The sequence below is a fragment of the Mobula birostris genome, chromosome 14, assembly GCF_030028105.1.
Source record: "Mobula birostris isolate sMobBir1 chromosome 14, sMobBir1.hap1, whole genome shotgun sequence".
Classification (NCBI taxonomy): domain Eukaryota; kingdom Metazoa; phylum Chordata; class Chondrichthyes; order Myliobatiformes; family Myliobatidae; genus Mobula; species Mobula birostris.
Genome location: NC_092383.1, coordinates 20899992 through 20921108, shown reverse-complemented (window position 1 = coordinate 20921108; position 21117 = coordinate 20899992). Strand labels below are relative to the sequence as shown.

Genomic DNA, 21117 nt, shown 5'->3' with positions numbered 1-21117 from the left:
TGCTTTGGAGAAGGAATGAGATTTGGATGGAGCATAGCATCTGGTTGAGATGAAGTAGTATCTTGCCTGCTAAGGATAGGTTCAAAATCAGGTTCCTGTTTGGAGCTTGAAAAGAAAGAATGCTTTTAAATTTGATCTTGAACAGCAGCCAATGCAAAGTTGGGGTTAAAGCTAATGTTTCCGAGAGAGGAAGTGTACAATTTAGATCTAATATCCTGTGTTTGACATCCTTGGGTAGACTAACCATACTAAGTACAGGTTTGTATACCTTATTGGTATGTTAATTGGGGAACTTTTGCCAGTGAGCCTTCAAGGATAGTAATCAAATTTGTGCTAAACATGTTGTGACTCTTACAGAGAAATGTATTTAACATTGGGCTTTTTGAGTTGAATGGTGTTGATCAAAACTTCACAATATTTTTCTATCCGCAGAGTTGTGGAAGTTCTCATTGCCCTCTAACCATAATGCCATTCCTTCCCCAAATTGCAATATTTTCTCTCTCCAAGTATTTATTCTGTAATCTCGAAGTTTGCTGATGAATGTTTTTTTTTCAGGCAGTGCATTACAGAGTTTGGCTTGTTTCATAATGCATCAGATTTTTTTCCCCATCTGTCAATTGGTTTATTTCACTGCAAGTAAAATCAAAGCAAATGTAAAGATATTTCATGAGTTCATAAAAGCAAGAGGATAATTGAGGACAGATTGGGCCTATTGAGAACCAGAAAGGTTAACTAGTTTTAAAGGCCAAGGATGTGGATAGGAACATTTTGCCGCTGTCTTCAAGGAAGCGGTTTCAGATGCTGATGTAGCTATTGAGGCTTAAAATTGGATTGGATAATCTGTGTAAGAGGAGGTATTAAGGGGTTTATGATCTTTAAAAGTAAATAAGTTCTCTGAGCAAGATGTAACTTGAGCCATTAAAAAAAGCATGAGAGTAAGTTTAGATTCCATTCTTCGCTCCACTCTGGATACTGGAGTGATTGGAGGACTGCTAATGGTATACTTTTTATAAAGAGTGTAGTAGATAAACTGCATAACTAGAAGCCTGTTAGTTTAACTTCTATGGTGGGAAAATTATTGTAGTTACTTTTAGAAAGGCACAGGTTAATTAGAGGCAGCCAGCAAAGGTTTGCTGAGAGAAGACAAGCTTGATTAACTTGATTCAATCTTTTGTGGTGGTAGCAAGGAGAGCAGTGCTTTTGATACAGTCTATATGGATTTTTAAAAGACTTCTGGCAAAGATCCAATTGGAAGACTAATCAGTTCCACAGAGCTCAATGCTTATTCCTTCACTTTTTGCAATTTTGCATTAATGGCTTAGAGCTATATGTCAAGGGTATGATAAAAGCAAATGCAGATTTTTCAAAAATTTCCCTTGTAGTTATCAGTGCGAAGAGAAGCTTTATGGCAAGGTGCCGATGATCTGGCCAGTTAGGCAGAAGATTGAGAAGTGTAATTTAATTCAGAGAAAAGTGAGGTGATTTAATTACAAAGGAGCAACAAGATAAGGGAATATTGAGTGGTCTGGAAGACTAGAGGAACTTGAAATGTACATTTATAAATTACTTGACGATTGCAGGACAGGTCAATAAGGATAGAATAGAACATAGAATAGTACAGCACAGTACAGGCCCTTCGGCCCACAATGTTGTGTTGACCTTCAAACCCTGCCTCCCATATAACCCCCCCACCTTCAATTCCTCCATATACCTGTCTAGTAGTCTTTTAAACTTCATGAGTGTATCTGCCTCACCACTGACTCAGGCAGTGAATTCCACGCACCAACCACTCTCTGAGTAAAAAACCTTCCTCTAATATCCCCCTTTGAACTTCGCACCCCTTACCTTAAAGCCATGTCCTCTTGTATTGAGCAGTGGTGCCCTGGGGAAGAGGCGCTGGCTATTCACTCTATCTGTTCCTCTTATTATCTTGTACACCTCTATCATGTCTCCTCTCATCCTTCTTCTCTCCAAAGAGTAAAGCCCTAGCTCCCTTAATCTCTGATCATAATGCATACTCTCTAAACCAGGCAGCATCCTGGTAAATCTCCTCTGTACCCTTTCCAATGCTTCCACATCCTTCCTATAGTGAGGCGACCAGAACTGGACACAGTACTCCAAGTGTGGCCTAACCAGAGTTTTATAGAGCTGCATCATTACATCGCGACTCTTAAACTCTGCCCCTTGACTTATGAAAGCTAACACCCCATAAGCTTTAACAACCCTATCCACCTGTGAGGCAACTTTCAAGAATCTGTGGACATGTACCCCCAGATCCCTCTGCTCCTCCACACTACCAAGTATCCTACCATTTACTTTGTACTCTGCCTTGGAGTTTGTCCTTCCAAAGTGTACCACCTCACACTTCTCCGGGTTGAACTCCATCTGCCACTTCTCAGACCACTTCTACATCCTATCAATGTCCCTCTGCAATCTTTGACAATTCTCTACTCTATCTACAACACCACCAACCTCTGTGTCGTCTGCAAACTTGCCAACCCACCCTTCTACCCCAACATCCAGGTCATTAATAAAAATCATGAAAAGTAGAGGTCCTAGAACAGATCCTTGTGGGACACCACTAGTCATAATCCTCCAATCTGAATGTACTCCCTCCACCACAACCCTCTGCCTTCTGCAGGCAAGCCAATTCTGAATCCACCTGGCCAAACTTCCCTAGATCCCATGCCTTCTGAGTTTCTGAATAAGCCTACCGTGTGGAACCTTGTCATATGCCTTACTAAAATCCATATAGATCACACATCCACTGCACTACCCTCATCTATATGCCTGGTCACCTCCTCAAAGAACTCTATCAGGCTTGTTAGACCCGATCTGCCCTTCACAAAACCATGCTGACTATCCCTGATCAGACCATGATTCTCTAAGTGCCCAGAGATCCTATCTCTAAAAATCTTTTCCAACAGCTTTCCCACCACAGATGTAAGGCTCACTGGTCTATAATTACCTGGACTATCCCTACTACCTTTTTTGAACAAGGGCACAACATTTGCCTCTCTCCAATCCTCTGGCACCATTCCCGTGGACAAGGAGGACATAAAGATCCTAGTCAGAGGCTCAGCAATCTCTTCCCTCGCCTCGTGGAGCAGCCTGGGGAATATTCCGTTAGGCCCCAGGGACTTATCCATCCTAATGTATTTTAACAACTCCAACACCACCTCTCCCTTAATATCAACATGCTCCAGAACATCAACCTCACTCATATTATCCTCACCATCATCAAGTTCCCTCTCATTGGTGAATACCGAAGAGAAGTATTCATTGAGGACCTCGCTCACTTCCACAGCCTCCAGGCACATCTTTCCACCTTTATCTCTAATCGGTCCTACCTTCACTCCTGTCATCCTTTTGTTCTTCACATAATTGAACAATGCCTTGGGGTTTTCCTTTACCCTACTTGCCTAGGCCTTCTCATGCCCCCTTCTTGCTCTTCTCAGCCCCTTCTTAAGCTCCTTTCTTGTGTCCCTATATTCCTCAATAGACTCATTTGATCCTTGCTTCCTAAACCTCATGTATGCTGCCTTCTTCCACCTGACTAGATTTTCCACCTCACTTGTCACCCATGGTTCCTTCACCCTACCATTCTTTATCTTCCTCACCGGGACATTAATTAAAATTAACCTGTGGTGTCTTCTGTTAGCTGAGACATAAAAGAGCAGAAAGATTTTGGCCTTATTTTACGCGACACCAGTTAGGCTGCATCTTGTGTTCTGTGTGCAGTATATGCAGTATGGTGTGTCATTCTCATCTCATTATAGGACAGATGTAATTAGATTGTAAAGGGTGTAGAGGAGCTTTAAGATTGCCTCGACTTTAAAAATGTACCTGAAACTGTAGTTATAGGGAAAAGTGGTTTTAGACCATAAAATATTGGAAGCAGATTTAGGCAATTTGGCCCATCGAGTCTGCTCTGCCATTCAATCATAGTTTGATTTCTTATCCCTCTCAACCCCATTCTCCTGTTTTCTCTTGTCACGCTTATTAATCAAGAATCTATCAACCTCCGCTTTAAATATACCCAATGACATGGCCTCCACAGTCATCTGTGGCAATGATTTCCACAGATTCGCCATCCTCTGGCTAAAGAAATTCCTCCTCATCTCTGCTGTAAAGGGGAAGTCTTTCTATTCTGAGGCTGTGCCTTCTGGTCCTAGACTGCCCCACTAAGGATAACATCCTCCATGTCTAGTATTCGGTAGGTTTCAATGAGTACAGGGTCAGAGCCATTACACTCCTCATGCATTGAGCCTTTCATCCTGGGATTATTCTCATAATACTCCTCTGAGCATTCTCCAACCCAGCACATCCTTTCTCAGAGATGGGGCTTAAAACTGCTCACAATACTCCTAGTACAGTTTGTACCAATGCCTTATAAAGCCTCAACATCACATCCTTGCATTTGTATTCTAGTCCTCTGTGAACAATAGACATAATAATTTGGACAGAATAAAGAGGAAGGATCTGTTTCTCTTAGCAGAGGGTCAGGAACCGGAGGGCTTTGATTTTAAAACAATTAATGGATTGGTTGGCAGAGAGATCAGAATACAGGCTGCTAGGGATCTGGAACTCATTCCCTGAGAAGGTGGTAGAATCAAAAACTTTGATTTCATCAGATTTAATCAAAAAGCTTTGACCTACACAGTGCTGAGAAACATAATTAAGTTATGCAAGCTTTCAATCAGCATAACCATTGTTGGTTAACGTAAATCATAAAATTTGTTTTTTTTTGTGGCAGCAGTACCGTGCAGGTATGACAAGTTACTATAAGTTACAATAAAAATAATAATGCAAAAGAGGAATAGCAAGATAGTGGTCATGGGTTCATGAACCATTCAGAAATCTGATGGCAGAGGGGAGAGGCTGTTTCTGAAACATTGCGTGTGGGTCTTCGAGCTCCCATGCTCCTTCCTGATGGTAGTAATGAGAGGAGGGCATGTCCCAGATGGTGAGCGTCCTTAAGGATGGGTGCCATCTTCGTGAGGCATCGCCTTTGGAAGATGTCCTTGATGGTGGGGAGGATTGTGTTCGCGATAGAGGTGGCTGAGTCTCTAACCTCTGGAGCCTCTTGTTGGTGTATTGGTGCCTTCATACCAGATGGTGATGCAACCTGTTAGAATGCTGTCCACGGTACATCTTCAGAAGTATTCTGCAGTCTTTGGTGACATACCAAATCTCCTCAAACTCCCAATGAAATATCGCTGCTCTGCTGACATGCCTTTTTTGTAAATGATATTCAGAGATGTTGACACCTAGGAACTTGAAATTGCTCACCCTTTCCTCTGCTGATCTCTCAATGAGGACCAGTGTGTGTTCTCTTGACTTCCCTTTCCTGAAATCCACAATCAATTCCTTGGTTTCGCTGACACTGAGTGCAAGATTGTTGTTGTGACACCACTCAACCACCTGTTTTGTTCCTTTTTTTCTCTCCTCGTTGCCGCCAGTGTTGTCATCAACAAATTTATAGATGGTGTTTGAGCGGAGCCTAGCCACAGTGTGAGTAAAGAGAGACTACACCAACAGGCTAAGCTCACATCACTGAGGTGTGCATGTGTGATTATCAGTAGGAAGGAGGAGATGTTATCACCAATTTGTACTGACTGTGAACCCCCTATGAGGAAGTCAAGAACCCTGTTGAAGAGGGAAGTACAAAGAACCAGGGTTTGAAGCTTGTTGATTAGTACTGAGGGGATGATGGTGTTAAAAGCCGAGTTGTAATCAATAAACAGCAGTCTGACAGATAATGCTGTTGCCCATGTGGTCCAAATCCCAGTGGAGATTCAGTGGAGATTACATCAATTATAGAGCTGTTGTGATAGGCAAACTGCAGCAGGCCCAAGTCCTTGGTCAGGGAGAAGTTAATTCTAGCTATCACCAAACTCTCAAAGCACTTCATCACACAGCATTGAGGCAGCTCAACCTGTTCTTCTTGGGCACCGGTATGATTGATGCAGTCGGAGGTGGGAGAGATGTTGGATTTTGAACTCTGAACCAAATAACCAAACTAACTTGCAGAGAAGTTTCTCTTTATTCAGCTTACTCAGTGAGGAATAGTATATACCCAAAATGGCCAGGGTAAATAACTCACAGATATAATATAAACTTTGTGGTGTGATAGTGAACCTACTTTGTCTTGTTAAGCCTAAGCTCGATATCCTTTTGTAATATGCTTGAGTAATATTCTACTTCTTAACAAAATTGTGCTAAAAGTGGGTGTAAAATAAGTAACCTGGTCAGATCACTGGCCATTCTTAGAAGTAGCTTTTGTTTGAGGGAAGAAAATGCATTTAAGAAACATTTTTGAATGTCTTCACAATGTTCCTCATGACTTCACATAATGCATTATTACTTTCTGACTTCCATGGCAAGGGGAGCTGATTAAGCTAAGCTCCACTATTTTTATGAAGCTGTTGTGACTGAAGTAATTAAATCAGTCTAACCACAGTAATGTTTTGATAACATTCAACATAATTTACTGAAGAAATATCTATCCGCAAAATACACGGGGCATAAATTGTGAATTTTCTGTTAAAATCTCCCTATTTCAGTTAAGTTTTGTGTAATGAGTGTGGGCGCATGGCGAAGTGGTTAAGGTGTTTGTCTAGTGATCTGAAGGTCGCCAGTTCGAGCCTTAGCTGCGGTAGCGTGTTGTGTCCTTGAGCAAGGCACTTAACCACACATTGCTCTATATCTGTGTGAAGAGTGGCGCGCCACACAGTCTTTCATTCCGCGCCTTGTAAGGCATGAAAATGTCCGACGCTGGCCTGAGTCGACGATCCCTCCCTCCCCTCCCCTCTGTGTAATGAAAAGTTCAGAGAAAGTTCCCAAATGAAATTTCTAAATAATATTTTTGAAGGTGTTGGCAAAGAGTTTAATGTGTGTTTCGTGGCTGGCCAGAAATTTTTCAGTCATCATTCAGGTAATTGTTAGGGCTAACTTACAGTTTATGGATCTCTCATGATTATTGGCTGCCAAGTTTAAAGTCTGCAATACATTGTAATATCCTAACCAAGGAATGTAGAAATATTCAGAGGTCTCCTATCGGCTTTTTGTCAACTCTAAATCAAAGTAATAGGTTGTGTGAACTACTCATTTACGAGGGGTGATTGATACGTTCATGGCCTAAGGTAGAAGGAGATGAGTTATACAGCTCTCGTTACATGCATATGCAGTTCAACTCTTTCAGTGATTATGCAAAAAGTTTGAGGTTAATAACTCATTGGGGGTGATTGATAAGTTTGTGGCCTAAGGTAGAAGGAAATAAGTTATTAACTTCAAACTTTCTGCATAATCACTGAAAGAGTTGAACTGCATGTGCATGTAACGAGAGCTGTATAACTCATCTCCTTCTACCTTAGGCCACAAATTTTTCAATCACCTCTGCTGTGGACACCTTCTGGAGGTTCAAGATTCGTATGCTCCACGACCGCTAGACTAAGTGTGTAAATGTAGGAGGGGACTATGTTGGAAAAATAAATGTGCTAGGTTTTCTAAAATTGACTCCTTCTACCTTAGGCCACGAATTTATCAATCACCCCTCGTAAAATTGGATCACTTCATTAGTTTCCTTGATTCCAAGCAGTAACTGTGCAGCTAGTTATAAACTTTTTTACACAGACACTAAACTACATAAACTCTCTTATATTGTCTTACAGTAGCAAATAATCTTAAATCATGGATTATGATTTGTGCTGAGGCAAGCGCATTTTAAAACTTTACCATAACATTTATGTTAGGAAAATGGAAGAGCAATGGGATCTATATTTTGAGGACAAAAGCAAATAGGAAATTAGTGAGAAATTGAATGGAGCATCCAGCATGACCACTAGAGGGAGAGCTTTCTATTTGTGCAACCACTATTATTTAATGGCTACAATGCCTGATTTCCCAGCCCCACTGAAAATCTGTGCAAAACTTCAAGAAGCTTTCTCTTTGTAGTTTGAGTATTAGAGGTAATATTAAAATTGACCTGAATTAACTGCCAAAGGTAATTGAATGGATCTCCAAGCTAATTTATATCTTTTCAGTCGAGGATATGGGAGGACATGGTAGTGTAGCAGTTAGACTACGGACTTCGGAATGCAGTTCCAATGTTATATATATGGAGTCCCTATGTCTTCCCTGTGGAATGCATGGGTTTTTACCAGGTGTACTGGTTTCTTCCCACAGTCCAAAGACGTACTGGTTAGTAGCTTGGTAAATTGTCCCGTGACTAGGCTAGGATTAAATCAGAAGTTGCTGGGCGGTGCGGCTCGAGTGGCCACAAGGGCCTATTCTGCGTTGTAGCTCAATAAATAAATATTGATTTAAGCTTCACATTACTATTACTTGATTTGTTTTTGCTCCTTATTTACTTTATTGGTCTTAGTGTTCTATCTTTACTTCTGGGCATGTGTCATTTATCATCTGTTTCATTGACTTAATGCAGAGCAGAATCCAAAAGGCAATTTGAGCAACTCTACCTGTAATAAACCAGAAATTGTGCAACAGAACCTGTTGCTAATTTATTACCTTTGCCTGAAATCTTGTTAAGTATGCTATTGGGTTTTACTGCTACTTAAATAGAATTATCTTGTGACAAAAGGCATTAGTCTGACATGATAATATGCATAACAGTTTTAAAGGTCAAAAACAAATTAGACTTCTTGGCAAATGTTGATCAACGATTTAAAGACTTAAAATGCACTATTTAGGTCTCTTGTGTGCAATCTTTTCCAGATGGGAAAATCTCAGAGTACCACCCATAAATTTTGGAGAAAGTCAAAGAACATTGAGAAGCAAAATACCTCTGAAAAGGTTACGTCTGCTCAGAAGGCAACTGTTTCACATCCTGCTCAAATTCCAGATCTAATGGATAATGTCCCAGAAAGTTGTAATTCCTTTGAAGAAAGTAAAGTGGAATCACTTGGAAAAGCAGCAAGTTACTCTGGGGTGGAACTAGTCCAAGTACCTGATCAAACCTGCACCGTGAATAACAACTTAGCAACTATCAAAGCTAGGCCTGCCACATCAAGGGAATCTTTTTCGGGACTATTTGCAGATGGAAATTTTGACATTATACAGCCTACGAATTGTAACTCAGCCTCTGCTGCCCATGAACCAATCGACAGTTTGACTCCAATCTTGCCAGTAGAATTCTCGGAGTGTTCTCATTCAGACATTGAGCGTGTTTGTGCCAATGAAAATATAGCTTTGTTTTTCTGCAAAGTCTGGAAAGAAGACTGTCTGTTAATAATCCTATTTTTTACCAACCACAGCAATGTAGAAGTTACTAATGCAACTGTCAATTTTGCTTTAACTGAGGAACTGCAGGTAAATATAACGTAATCATCTAGAATAGTGTAATAAAAACAGGTTACTTTTAGATAGTTCACAAATTGTAATTTGTAAGCTATGTTATTTAAAAATAATGACTAAGGAGGCTATTTGACCCATTGTGCCCATGTAAGGCAAAACATTTGTTTCGGCAATTAATTCATTTCACTCTTTTCTAGTCGCCAAGAACATTAAGACATTGAGGCAGAGTTGGGTTCTTGAGTCTACTCTGCCATTTGATCATGGCTGATTTATTTTCCTCTCAACCCCATTCTCCTGCCTTCTCCCCGTAACCTTTCATGCCCTGACTTATCAAGAATCTATCAGCCTCCTCCTTGAATACATTCAATGATTTGGCCTCCATAGCCACCTGTTACAATGAATTTCACAGTTTTACCACTCTTCGGCTAAAGAAATTCCTCCACACTTCAGTCCTAAATGGACGTCCCCCAATTCTGAAGTTGTGCCCGCTGACATTCTGGGACATCAGGTGCTCAAGCAGCCTTTTAAAATGTATTGAAGTTTTTGTGGCGCCATCATCCCATCAAGTAAAGAACTCCACATCCCCGCGTTCCTTGCATGACAATACTTTTTAGCTACTTTTAATCTTTTACCAATGTATCTCTCCAAATGCATTAAATTAATATTGCATCAAAATACATTTTTAGACCATATGAGGTTCTACAATTGTAATAACGTAAAAAACAGGATGAAAGATTTGGGAGTTAAAATCATATTGGCCATCTAGCTGCAATATGAACTTGTACGGTTCATATTTTGCTTCTGATGTGGAGTTTTGAAGGAAGTTGACCATATGACACATTGTCCTTCAGAAACATGATAAAACATGTATTCTGCCCAGCCTAATCTTGTTAGAAGTTCTTTGGCCTGCACTTAGGAGAAGTGTTTGTTCTGATCTCGAGCTGTCCACTGGATGGTTGAATCAATTCACTCTATTAGAGAGAGGGAACTCCAGCACTGTATGTTACATGCTGCTATATATCATCATATTTTTCTTGTTTGGATGTGACAATACTACAGATTTATTATGTTGCCGTCTTTCCTAACTCTGGTTTAATGTCTTTACAGGCTGGTGAGGATACAAGTTTCCATTTTACCACATTGGGATCACATTCCTCAGTCAGATGTGAGCTCTGTCTGCAAATGGTGAAACCTTGTACCCAGGTAGCCCTTACAGGGCACATCAATTATCATCCCAAGCACAGTCATTCTACAGAAGAGAAGTATACACTAGCTTTATTCTTGAAGGATTTTATCAGGTACAATTCTAAAATGAACCAAAGTCATTATTTTTCCTATCAATGTTTATTTTCAGTGGATAGATAACAGCAGTTTAGGGCCCCATACCTAAGGAAGGATGTGCTAGCATTAAAGAGGACCCAGAGGAAGATCACAAGAATAATCCGGGGAATGAAAGTTTGATCGCTTTGAGCCTGTACTCACAGGAGTTTAGAAGAATGAGGGGGGTTCTCATTGAAGGCTGCTGAAAGGCCTGGATAACATAGATGTAGCAAAGATAATTTCAATAGTAGGAGTGTTTAGGACCAGGGGGCACAACATTAGAATACAAGGAGATCTCTATAGAACAGTGATAAGAAGGAACTTCTTTAGCTAGAGGATGGTGAATTTGTGCAATTCATTGCCACAGATGGCTGTGGAGGCCAAGGCATTGGGTATATTTAAAGTACAGGTTGATAGGTTCGTGGTTAGTAAGGGTGTCAGTGTTATGGGGGAGAAAGCAGGAGACTGGGGTTGAGGGGGAAAATAAATCAGCCGTGATTGAATGGTCGGGCAGAACTGATAGGCCGAATGGCTTAATTCTGCTCCTACATTTTATGGTTTTACGGTATAATAGCATTATAGTCAAAGTCAAGTTTAGTGTCATCTGCACAAGTGCATGTGTACAGGTGCAATGAAAAATTTGCTTGCTGAAGCATCACAGGCTCAAAGCATCATAGAGGCAGCATTCACAAAAAATCATAAATAATTTTACACAATGTTATGGGAAAGAACACATTAGAACAAAAAAAACAGATTATTCTAGTGCAGAGTTATCAAAATAGTCATAGTACTGTAGTGATTAGGGTTGTGCCAGTAGGGTCAAGCTCTGAATGATTGAAGGGAATTACATATTTTTGAACCTGATGGTGTGGGACTTCAAGGTTTTGTACTTCCTTCCTGATGATAGCTGTCAGAAGATGGCATGGTCCAGATGATCTCTGATGTTTGTTGCCTTCTTGAGACAGTAGCTCCTTGTTGTTATGACTGATAGTAGGGAGGGACAGTCCATGATGTACCAGCTTATCACATTATGCTTATTCTGCAGCACTCCTTTATAAAGAACGTCCCATTGCATTACAACGATTTTGATTTGGTCTCTAGCAAATGTTTTGTGAGCAGTAATCTATAGTTGATACACTAGCTGAATGTCTATTATTTTGTGATCAAGAACAGACATATTAGGGTACGAAGGGGAAAGCAAGAGGCACATCTCAGAATGCACTGTTCTGAGATGAGCCTTCCTCCCATTCAGCAATATTTTGCAATTAAACATATATAATTAAGTACAAATCTATATGATGTTTCTTTCAGTTTTAGATCATTTATACTTTTTTAGATTTTGACTTAATTAGATAAATCCTATTAATTCAGTATTTTGCTTAATGATTACGCTGGTATAATTTCATGGGCTTATTATAAGAATAAAAAGATTGGCTTTGTTTCTGTTCTGTTTCCAGGCCATTAAAACTGTCTACTGAAGAATTTGGGAACCTTTGGCTCTCACTCTCCAATGATGTGAAACAGAATCTTAGCTTTTCAGTGAATTCATCTGAAGCATTGACTTCAGCACTTCATGCTCTGCAGAAAGAGCTCAGTCTGCATATTGTGGCTATTATAGGTAATGTCTCTTTATTGTCCACATTTTAAACCTGAAATTACTTAATAACATAGGCAGTGTTGTACAAAAATAGGCTATGAAAACTTTTTCTGTTGCTATGTAGTCAGATTTATTGTTTTTCTAATTATTGCCAATATACTCCCTGCTATTCCTCTACAGAAATCATTAAAGCATTCTAGGAATGACAGCTATAATTATAATTTACTACTTTGACCTTGACAGCAAACATTGCTTGTGCAGGTATGTAACTAAATTCTGCAACACATCAGAATATCGGCAATCTGAGGACCTCTTTCTTTTTGTACAATAATTATGGATATCCTTAAAATGTTTTCTAAGCATAGCATTGATATATTTTCACAATCTGCAGAAGAATCTCTGCTGCCCTTTGAACAAACCTTTCTCCTAAACTGGGTGTGTTTGGCACAGGCAGGTTCCTATCTGCTGCTGCTCTAGCGCAGGGGTCCCCAACCGGTTTTTGCACCGCGGACCGGTTTAATATTGACAATATTCTTGCGGACCGGCCGAAGGGGGTGGGGGGATGGGGGGGTTTCAAGCTCAGCAGTGCGTGACAGGGAATGAGGAAAGGTGCAGTTGACTCATATCATTTCGTATTACCAAATCACAATGTTTCCTCGCGGCCTGATACCGGTCCGCAGCTCAGTGGTTGGGGACCACTGCTCAAGCGTAGTTACTCTCATTAGATGGTGGACCAGATCACATAACTAGTTATTTGCTCTCCCATCATAACATGCATTGTTCGCTCTCCCTTCATTGTCCCCCAATGGAGTTCAACTGCCAACTGCCTGGTATTCTGTACACAGAAGACCATGCAATCTCGTGTGCAGATAATGCATATGGAAGTTTTAGAGAAGATGCAGAGGATATTTACGAGGATGCTTCCTGAATTGGAGAGCATGCTTTATGAGGAGCATAGGTTGAGCAAGAGCTAGGACTTCTCTTTGGAGCAAGGGAGGATGAGAGGTGATTTGATGGAGGTGTACAAGATGTTAAGAGGCACGGATCGAGTGGGCAGCCAGAGATTTTTTCCCAGGTCTTCATTGACGTGGTTAGTTTGCAAACATGTAAGTTGAGAAGATTTAAAAGGAATATTCTTCAGAGACATTCTTATAATTGCCATTCATTAATTAAAGCTGAATTGATTGAGGCTTTGTAGGCATTGAGGGTAAGCACCCAGTGGGGTAGAGAGAAACTTTCTGTTTGTCATGGAATCTAGGACTGAAATGTCCAGTCTTCAAAATGTAGTGAATACAAGATGTTTTGAACATTTTTGCAATTGTTAATTCATATTTTAATGATTATAAAATTAATATTATTAACCATAGATGTAAGGGGGAAGGGGGTAAAAAACAAATATGTGGAACTAGGGCACAGATCAGACATGATCTCATTGAGTGTTAGAAGAGTGTTAACCAATTTACCCCGGGATCAATAAAGTATGACTATGACTAAGAGGCCTGGGAGATTAAATAGAATGCCCACATTCCAGTGTTTCCATGTGTTAGTATATTGATTAGAATTTACTTATCATTAAATTATAATTATGAACAATACATAAAATCTTAACTAAGTTAACAACTTGGCCAGCAAAGGTCAAAAGCAATCACTTAAGATGTTTCTTAATCCAAAAATCATTAAGTGGCAATTTGTGGCCAGAAAAAAAAAAGTCCAAGAAAGGATGTAGGAATTTATAGGAGCGGGGATAAGTTTAAGTTGATTGGGGGAAAGAATTAGGGGGATGTCAGATGAAAGTTTTTTTTTTACACAGAGTGGTAGGTGCCTGGAGAAGCCTACCAGGGTGGTGGCAGAGGCAGATACATTAGGGACATTGAATAACTCCTGGATAGGCATGTAGATAATGGAAAAATGGAGGCCTATGTTGGAAGGAATTGGTTAGACAAGAGTAGGTCAGCATAACATCGTGAGCCGAAGGGCCTGTACTGTTCAGTATTCTAAAAACTACATTTTCAGAACTTTTACATTATTGAATACTTTAATTACACGTGACATGAACTTTTGTAAAACACTTCCTCTTGATTTGGAAAGAGAAGAGTTTCTGGTTGGTTCTGTTGCTGTGAGTATAACATGTCAGCTGTATGCTATTTAAAGTGCTTGACTAGACATCATAAGGTCTCAATTAATTATTGTTAGTTTCTTCTTAAAGAGTTTATCAAACCCTATAATTACCCCTTATTGTCTACAGGGCTGCCTTGGTAAACATTATTGCTTTTAGGAGCTTTCAGTACACTGGGTGCTTGACATATTTAACTTTGTTGAAGTTCCTGATAATTAGCAACATGCATTTAGCATGATCATGTTAACTTTTATGGCTGCTGCTCATTCAGCAGACATAATTCAGATTAAATCAATTCACATTTGTGTGTTCTTGACAAAGGTGGATTTGGCTTGGTCTTGCAGTGTAATGCTGCTGTCTTCCTTTTCTTGTGTGTCTCTTTCTGCCACCTACCCTGATTTCACCCCACCACCCTGATACACGTTTCACACGTGCCCCAATCTCCACACTGATGACCCTCTCATCAGTCTCCACAACTAGACCCCCAATCCCCCTTGACTGCCCAGCCTCCCTCTTTCCCCACACTCCTCTCTCCTCAGTGACTGCTAGCTTTGCCTTTCTTCGTTTTGCCTTTTTGTGCTGTATAATTGTGAATGTACAATACTTAAATAATGGTGACGCAATATCTGTCCCCAAACGTGATAGCTCACTTTGCCACAGGTACTGAATAGGAAATCTTATTGGTCCTGAAGACCTGATACAGCAGTGGACAATGCACTTGTCTGGGACCAAAGGAGAAGCTTATACTCGTCTGGTATACATGTAAAGACCATAAGACAAAGGAGCAGAAGTCGGCCATTTGGCCCATCGAGTCTGCTCCGCCGTTTTATCATGAGCTGATCTATTCTCCCATTTAGTCCCACTCCCCTGCCTTCTCACCATAACCTTTGATGCCCTGGCTACTCAGGTCCCTATCCATCTCTGCCTTAAATACACCCAATGACTTGGCCTCCACTGCCGCCCGTGGCAACAAATTCCATAGATTCAGCACCCTCTAGCTAAAAAAATTTCTTCGCATCTCTGTTCTGAATGGGCGCCCTGAAGAGTAGTGTGTTGGTCAAACTTTTAGAAAGCAAATTGAGTGAATACATTGCTAGTGATTAAAAAATTAATCATAACTGAAATGTCAATTCTACCACTATCTCAGCAGCTGAAACACAGGAGGTAGATTTTAAAAATTATTTAAAGGTAACAGGTCCTTTGGCCCCAGCAAGCCCAGACTTCCCAGGTGACCAATTGGCTGCTAATCTGTACATCTTCGGAATGTGTGAGAAACCAGAGTATCTGGAGGGGACTTACTCAGTCATAGAGAGAACATACAAACTCCTTACAAACAGCAGTGGGAATTGAATCTGGGTCACTGGCGCTGTAATAATGTTACGCTAACCACTACGCTATCGTGTCGCCCAACATTTTGTAAAGCCACCTTCAGTAATGTTTCTTAGCTGCTTGTTTCGTGGCCCAGCTTTTAACATCAATGTCGGAAATCAGGTCATGATATTTAAACTTAATAAGTTTAGTTATTTAGTGAGGGAGGGAAAGATGACATACAGTAAATCCCCATGTGGTCATATCGTGGAAGGAACCCAATGTGGCCATAATCCATGGGATATTGTGTACTGCTGAGTGTCAATGACTCCCCTCTCTTCACCTCCTGGAATGCTGTGGTATCATTCCTAGACTGAGTATGTTATTTGAAGTGCGTTAGAGTTACCTTGACTCGCTTGCATTCAGGAATTCACCACAGAAAGCTGGCCACAGTTCCCATTCAGCTGTAAAATAGATGTCAAGGAAAGCAAACCTATCACACACATTGAAGGTAATCCCAGCGTTTTGGAGCCTTTGTCCAAGTTAACTTTTACCTTTATCTGCAGGAGCAGAAGGGATTGTAGCTTGCCAACTGCTTCCATCAACGTCCTGTTTACTTCATTGCCGATTTCACGCTGGGATATTGTCACTGTGGCTGCGTTCAGGTTGCTGTGTCCTTCCAGACTGTTTGCTGTACGAGTGCCAAAAGGTGATACAAAAAATCTAACCTCAGCAAAAACTTGAGACAAAAATAATCAACTGGCCTGCATTTCTTTCACTAGTTTGGCAATGCTGCTCAAGTTCATTGAAATCAAGGTGGATGTGATATTTTATGAGAAACTTATCCAAGGCTACTGCACAAACAAGAGAGAATCTGCAAGTTGGTTGTTCCAGAATAATGATGTGACAAGGACAATGGTTAACCACTGTAACCTCAGGCGTTTTGCAATGCAGTAGCAGCAATGTACTGAACCTGATCTTTGGAGAGTCTCTGAGATTTGATTTCCTAGCAGTTTCCAATGTTTGATATAATTTCCAAAGTATTTTTTAGTATGGAAATTCTAGATGACAGCTTGGCTGGTGCCACTTGCAAATAAGATGAGATGTTTTGAATCATGGCAATATTTTGATTCCTCATTGAGTTCTGGACACATTGGGATCTGAGAGACAAGATCATACTCCTCTACTTTTTATTGAATGCCAGGCATCTTGGAATATTGTAGCATGTATAGCATGTTTATATTTGAAAGCAACCTTGAAAGTTCTCACTTAGGAGTTCCATCAAAATGAACATCAATTTATTCTGCCTGTGTTGTGAAGACATTTATGTATTGGGTACCCACTCAGAACCTGAAGCACTTTGATTCTCACACCATCAGATCTTGAGCACGCAAGCTGTCAAACAGTGTGGGCCTTTTACAGTTGTGCATAATTAGTCATATTTTACTTCAAGCTGCATTGAAATTGCAAGATGAAATTTGTCTTTGGATTGTGCAGGGAGGGAAGTTTTATTGCTCCAGTATGTTAGATGTAACACTAATTTGTTACAAGTATTTAACTAATTTCTTGCACTAAGATTAAAAAAAGGGAGTTTGCTTTTTATTTCTTGCACTGTTGTCAAGATTAAAATAATAATCAGGGAAGTATTTTCATGCTGTACCAGAGCAGCAATGCATGTAAATTTATAGTGCTTATCAAGTCTAACCCAAAGCCTTATGTTTATACAATATAACAAGGTGTTTTTTTTTGTACCAGTGGTACAGTGTCCCTGTTTAATAATATGTGTGCATACATAATATATAAATATATCGTGTTTTATTATTGTTTTTGTAAACACCTGTAATTCTGTAATTTAATAACTGCCATGCTCAATATAACTACTTTGTATATACATATAAAATGATTAAAGATTAGCTTTATTTGTCATGTACATCAGAACTTGCATTAGAATTCTTCACTTGCATCAACAACCAATGCAGTCTGAGGATTGCTGGGGTTGGGACAGTCTGCAACTGTTGCCATGCTTCTGGTGCCGACGTAGCATGCCCACAGATTGCTTATCCTATTCCTTACCTGTACATCTTTGAAATGTTGGGAGGAAACTGGAGTCCGGAAGAAACCCGCGCGGTCACGGGAGGAGCATATTAACTCCTTACAAATAGCGGTGGGAATTGAACCCCAATTGGTGATCGCTGGCACTAAACCGCTATGATACAGTGCCATACTGAATGTACTTTGCAATTATTCTGTGAATGTTTTCGCCTCCGATTAGATTCATTAACCACTTTGCAGCCTATTGAATTTAAGTTGTACTATGCTATGGTCCTTTTGAAATTAGAAATTTGGATGAGTTCTTCCTTGATAATTATGGTTATAATTACGTGTCTATTGTCTCTTTCACACATCAGAGTCATACATGAACACATATGAATAATTGAACTATGATCTTTTAATCATTGAATTGTGCAAAGAAATAGCCTATTGTCTAAAATTACCATTCGTTAAAGTCCTTTAATTAGGGTCCAAGTCAGGACCTTCAAGTCCTTCAGGTAAAGGCTAGTACAGGCAAAGAAAGGGTTTATTGTTTATATTTATCTGAACATTGGAGATTTTGTTGGCTGAAAGTTTATGCCATGTTTAACAGTATATAATTATACCTACCCTCTAGGTAATAATTCTGTGAAGAGGTTTGAGACAGTTGAGATAAAATCCTACCTAAATTCAAGATGTATTGTCTTGAAATAATTGTTGTTGTAAATCTGACAATTAAGAGGAATCTAGGTGCTTAAATGCATGAACCACAAAAAGTTGGCAGACAGAGGTCAAGGCAAACGGATATGGCATTCAGCTCTTTATAAAAGGATACAGAAGAATTGGAGGCAGTGCAAAGGAGATTCATCAAGCTAATCCCTGTGGTGAAAGAGTTGTCCTATCAAGGAAGGCTAGACAATTTGAGTTTGTATTCCTTGAAGTTTAGAAGAGAGAGGGATGACCTTATTTTAAACATAAAAATGGTCTTAAGGCAACTCAATTGGGTAAATGTTAACATACCTTCACTAGTGGGAGAATCTGAACAAGGGTCCAGTTGTCTAAAGCTGGGGTGTGTGAAAGGTTCTCCAAGGTTAATGGATCAATGGAATTCTCTGCCCCTGAGACTGGAGGCCATATCCATATCCATTTAAGTTGGGGATAAATAGTTGAAAGATTGAGGAATTAATGGTATTGGGGAATTATCACAAAAGGAGAGTCTAGACCAGCGTAGATTTGCCATGGTAGTGAAGGTTTGAGGGGCTAAGTGGCCGACATCTCCTTCTGTGTTTCTGCTTATATATTTATTTAGAACGATGTGCTCCAAACCTTTTGATGCTGCATTTTGGTGTTTGCAACAAGTGAAATCAGTTTCAATAATTGCAATCATGATTTATTTACGTGGCGCTGCAGTTTATCTATACCTTTTCCACAGACGTAGCTACTTAGATACATTAAAAATAGAGTAAGGATAAAGGTAGAACTGCATCCTCATGTGTTCATCATTTTAAAGGAAAGATATAAATGCACTGGAGCGGCTGCAGAGGAGACTCATAAGGATCACCTGGCCTGCTGTGTTCACCAGCAACTTTTATGTGCGTTGCTTGAATTTCCAGTATCTGCAGAATTCCTGTTGTTCACAAGGATCTTGCCTGGGATGGAGCGTTTAATTTATGAAGAGAGACTGGTTGCACTGGGTTTGCTTTCCATAGAACAGGGGAGGCTAGGGAGAACCTCAATGAAATAACACAAAATTATGAGGAGCAAAGATAGGATGGTAGGAATTTTTTTTCTCCCTAGCAATTGTATTTGAAATTAAAGGGTGAACACTTACAGCAAGAGGTAAGAGAATTAGAGGGAATCTAAGGAACTTTTTCACCTTGAGGACAGATGGAATCTGGAACACGCTACCTGAGTGGTTGGTAGAGGCAAATATTTGTAAGGTAATCTATCTAGGCAAGTACTGGAATTGCCAAAGCAGGGGATGCCCCCAGACCAAGTTATAGTTAATGGGATTAATATAGACATGTATTTGATAGGCAGCACAAAGGTAGATGCTAAATGTACAGGAAGGTACAAGTATTGTTATCAGTAATTTTCAAAATCTGTTAAATGGATGCATGCCACTGTATCTCAGATTGAGTTTTCTCATGTGGGAACATGGAAATGCACAGACTAATGAACCAGCTGCCATCAAGACCAGCGAGGGAGAGATGAATTGTCCAACCAGTTGTGCTGCGAATTTATTTTGCAAAATGCCCTCATTTTTGCGGTCGAATTCAAGAGGAAAGGAAATCTAAACATCTCAATCATGAATACCAAGGATATGCATGCGTTCCTTTGTCTCTGCTGAGAAATGATAAAATTTCTCAGTTTCCCAATGAAACATCCCCTCTAATTCCATTCTCTCTTTAACCCCCTGTAACACTGCAACTTGCTTTTTCCTCATTCATGCTTATCATAACCCTTTGATTCTTTTTGCCGTTAACCTAAACGGAGGTAGCTTACCATCACCAATTAACCTAGCAGTGTACATTTGAGATGTGGGATGAAATCACGGCACTCAGCAGCAACCTCTATGCCCACCGTGAGAATATGCTGTCTCTCTATAGACACTCTGATAAGAATTAAATCTGGATTTATGCAGCTGAAATGGCAGATTAAATTACGTTCTTAAAAACATTAGGAACATATTTAAAATAGTGAAGCAGAAGTATTAAATCAGTTGTAGTTAACATCACTTTTTGAAAAAGTGCTGGTTGTGCTATACTGAAGTAATCATCCAATCAAATGTAAAAACAGTACCCTAGCATTCCATACCATGTGTTAAGGTTTTGGAGGATTGTAAATCCCTTGAATTTTGTACAGTATTTTATGGGTTAGAAGATGTGATGTGAACATCCAACAGGGTTATAACCATGTCGGGGTTTGGAGGCTTGCGTACCTCAATGGCCCAGAGAGCTAATTTGGTTGGTGTCAGGGCTTTAAGATTTGGCTCTTGGTAGGGTCACCCATGTTAAACAGGTCAAAGGGTAGAGGCCAGACTAAGAGTGGTCCACCGGTCCTCTAGGTTTTAGGGATTCAGCTCAAGGCTAACAACCTCTGACTGATCAAAAAAATTGTTATGGAAACAGCAATGAAGAATCCTTCTACATCTGTGTGCAACTGAATATGGCCAAGGACGAGCGGAAATGGAGGATCTTCATTGCCACCCTGGATACCAGCAGCATAATGAGCAGTAATGAAAACGTCATACGAAGATCCCACATCTTTGATGGAACATGCATATGAATAACTTTTTACCCTCTTCTGATGAAGAAGTCAAAGTATATTGGTCTGAAATTCTGACATGAGTCTTTGGTATCAGTTTCTATCTCTTTTGTTCAAAGCAATGGGAAATGTGTTAAAATTGATTCTTGATACTCTCCTAACA

At 40.0% G+C, this 21117-nt stretch overlaps 1 protein-coding gene across 1 annotated transcript in view; it reads left to right on the top strand.

The window, feature by feature from the left end:
- Positions 1-17568, top strand: part of ap4e1 (adaptor related protein complex 4 subunit epsilon 1) — a 69135-nt gene extending 51567 nt beyond the window's left edge. Inside the window, exons 18-21 of the mRNA XM_072278199.1 lie at positions 8737-9330; positions 10423-10613; positions 12093-12253; positions 16223-17568. Of these exons, the coding sequence (XP_072134300.1) occupies positions 8737-9330; positions 10423-10613; positions 12093-12253; positions 16223-16383 (1107 nt within the window). The 3' untranslated portion in view covers positions 16384-17568. The remainder of the gene's footprint in view (positions 1-8736; positions 9331-10422; positions 10614-12092; positions 12254-16222) is intronic.
- The last annotated feature ends 3549 nt before the right edge of the window (positions 17569-21117 follow it).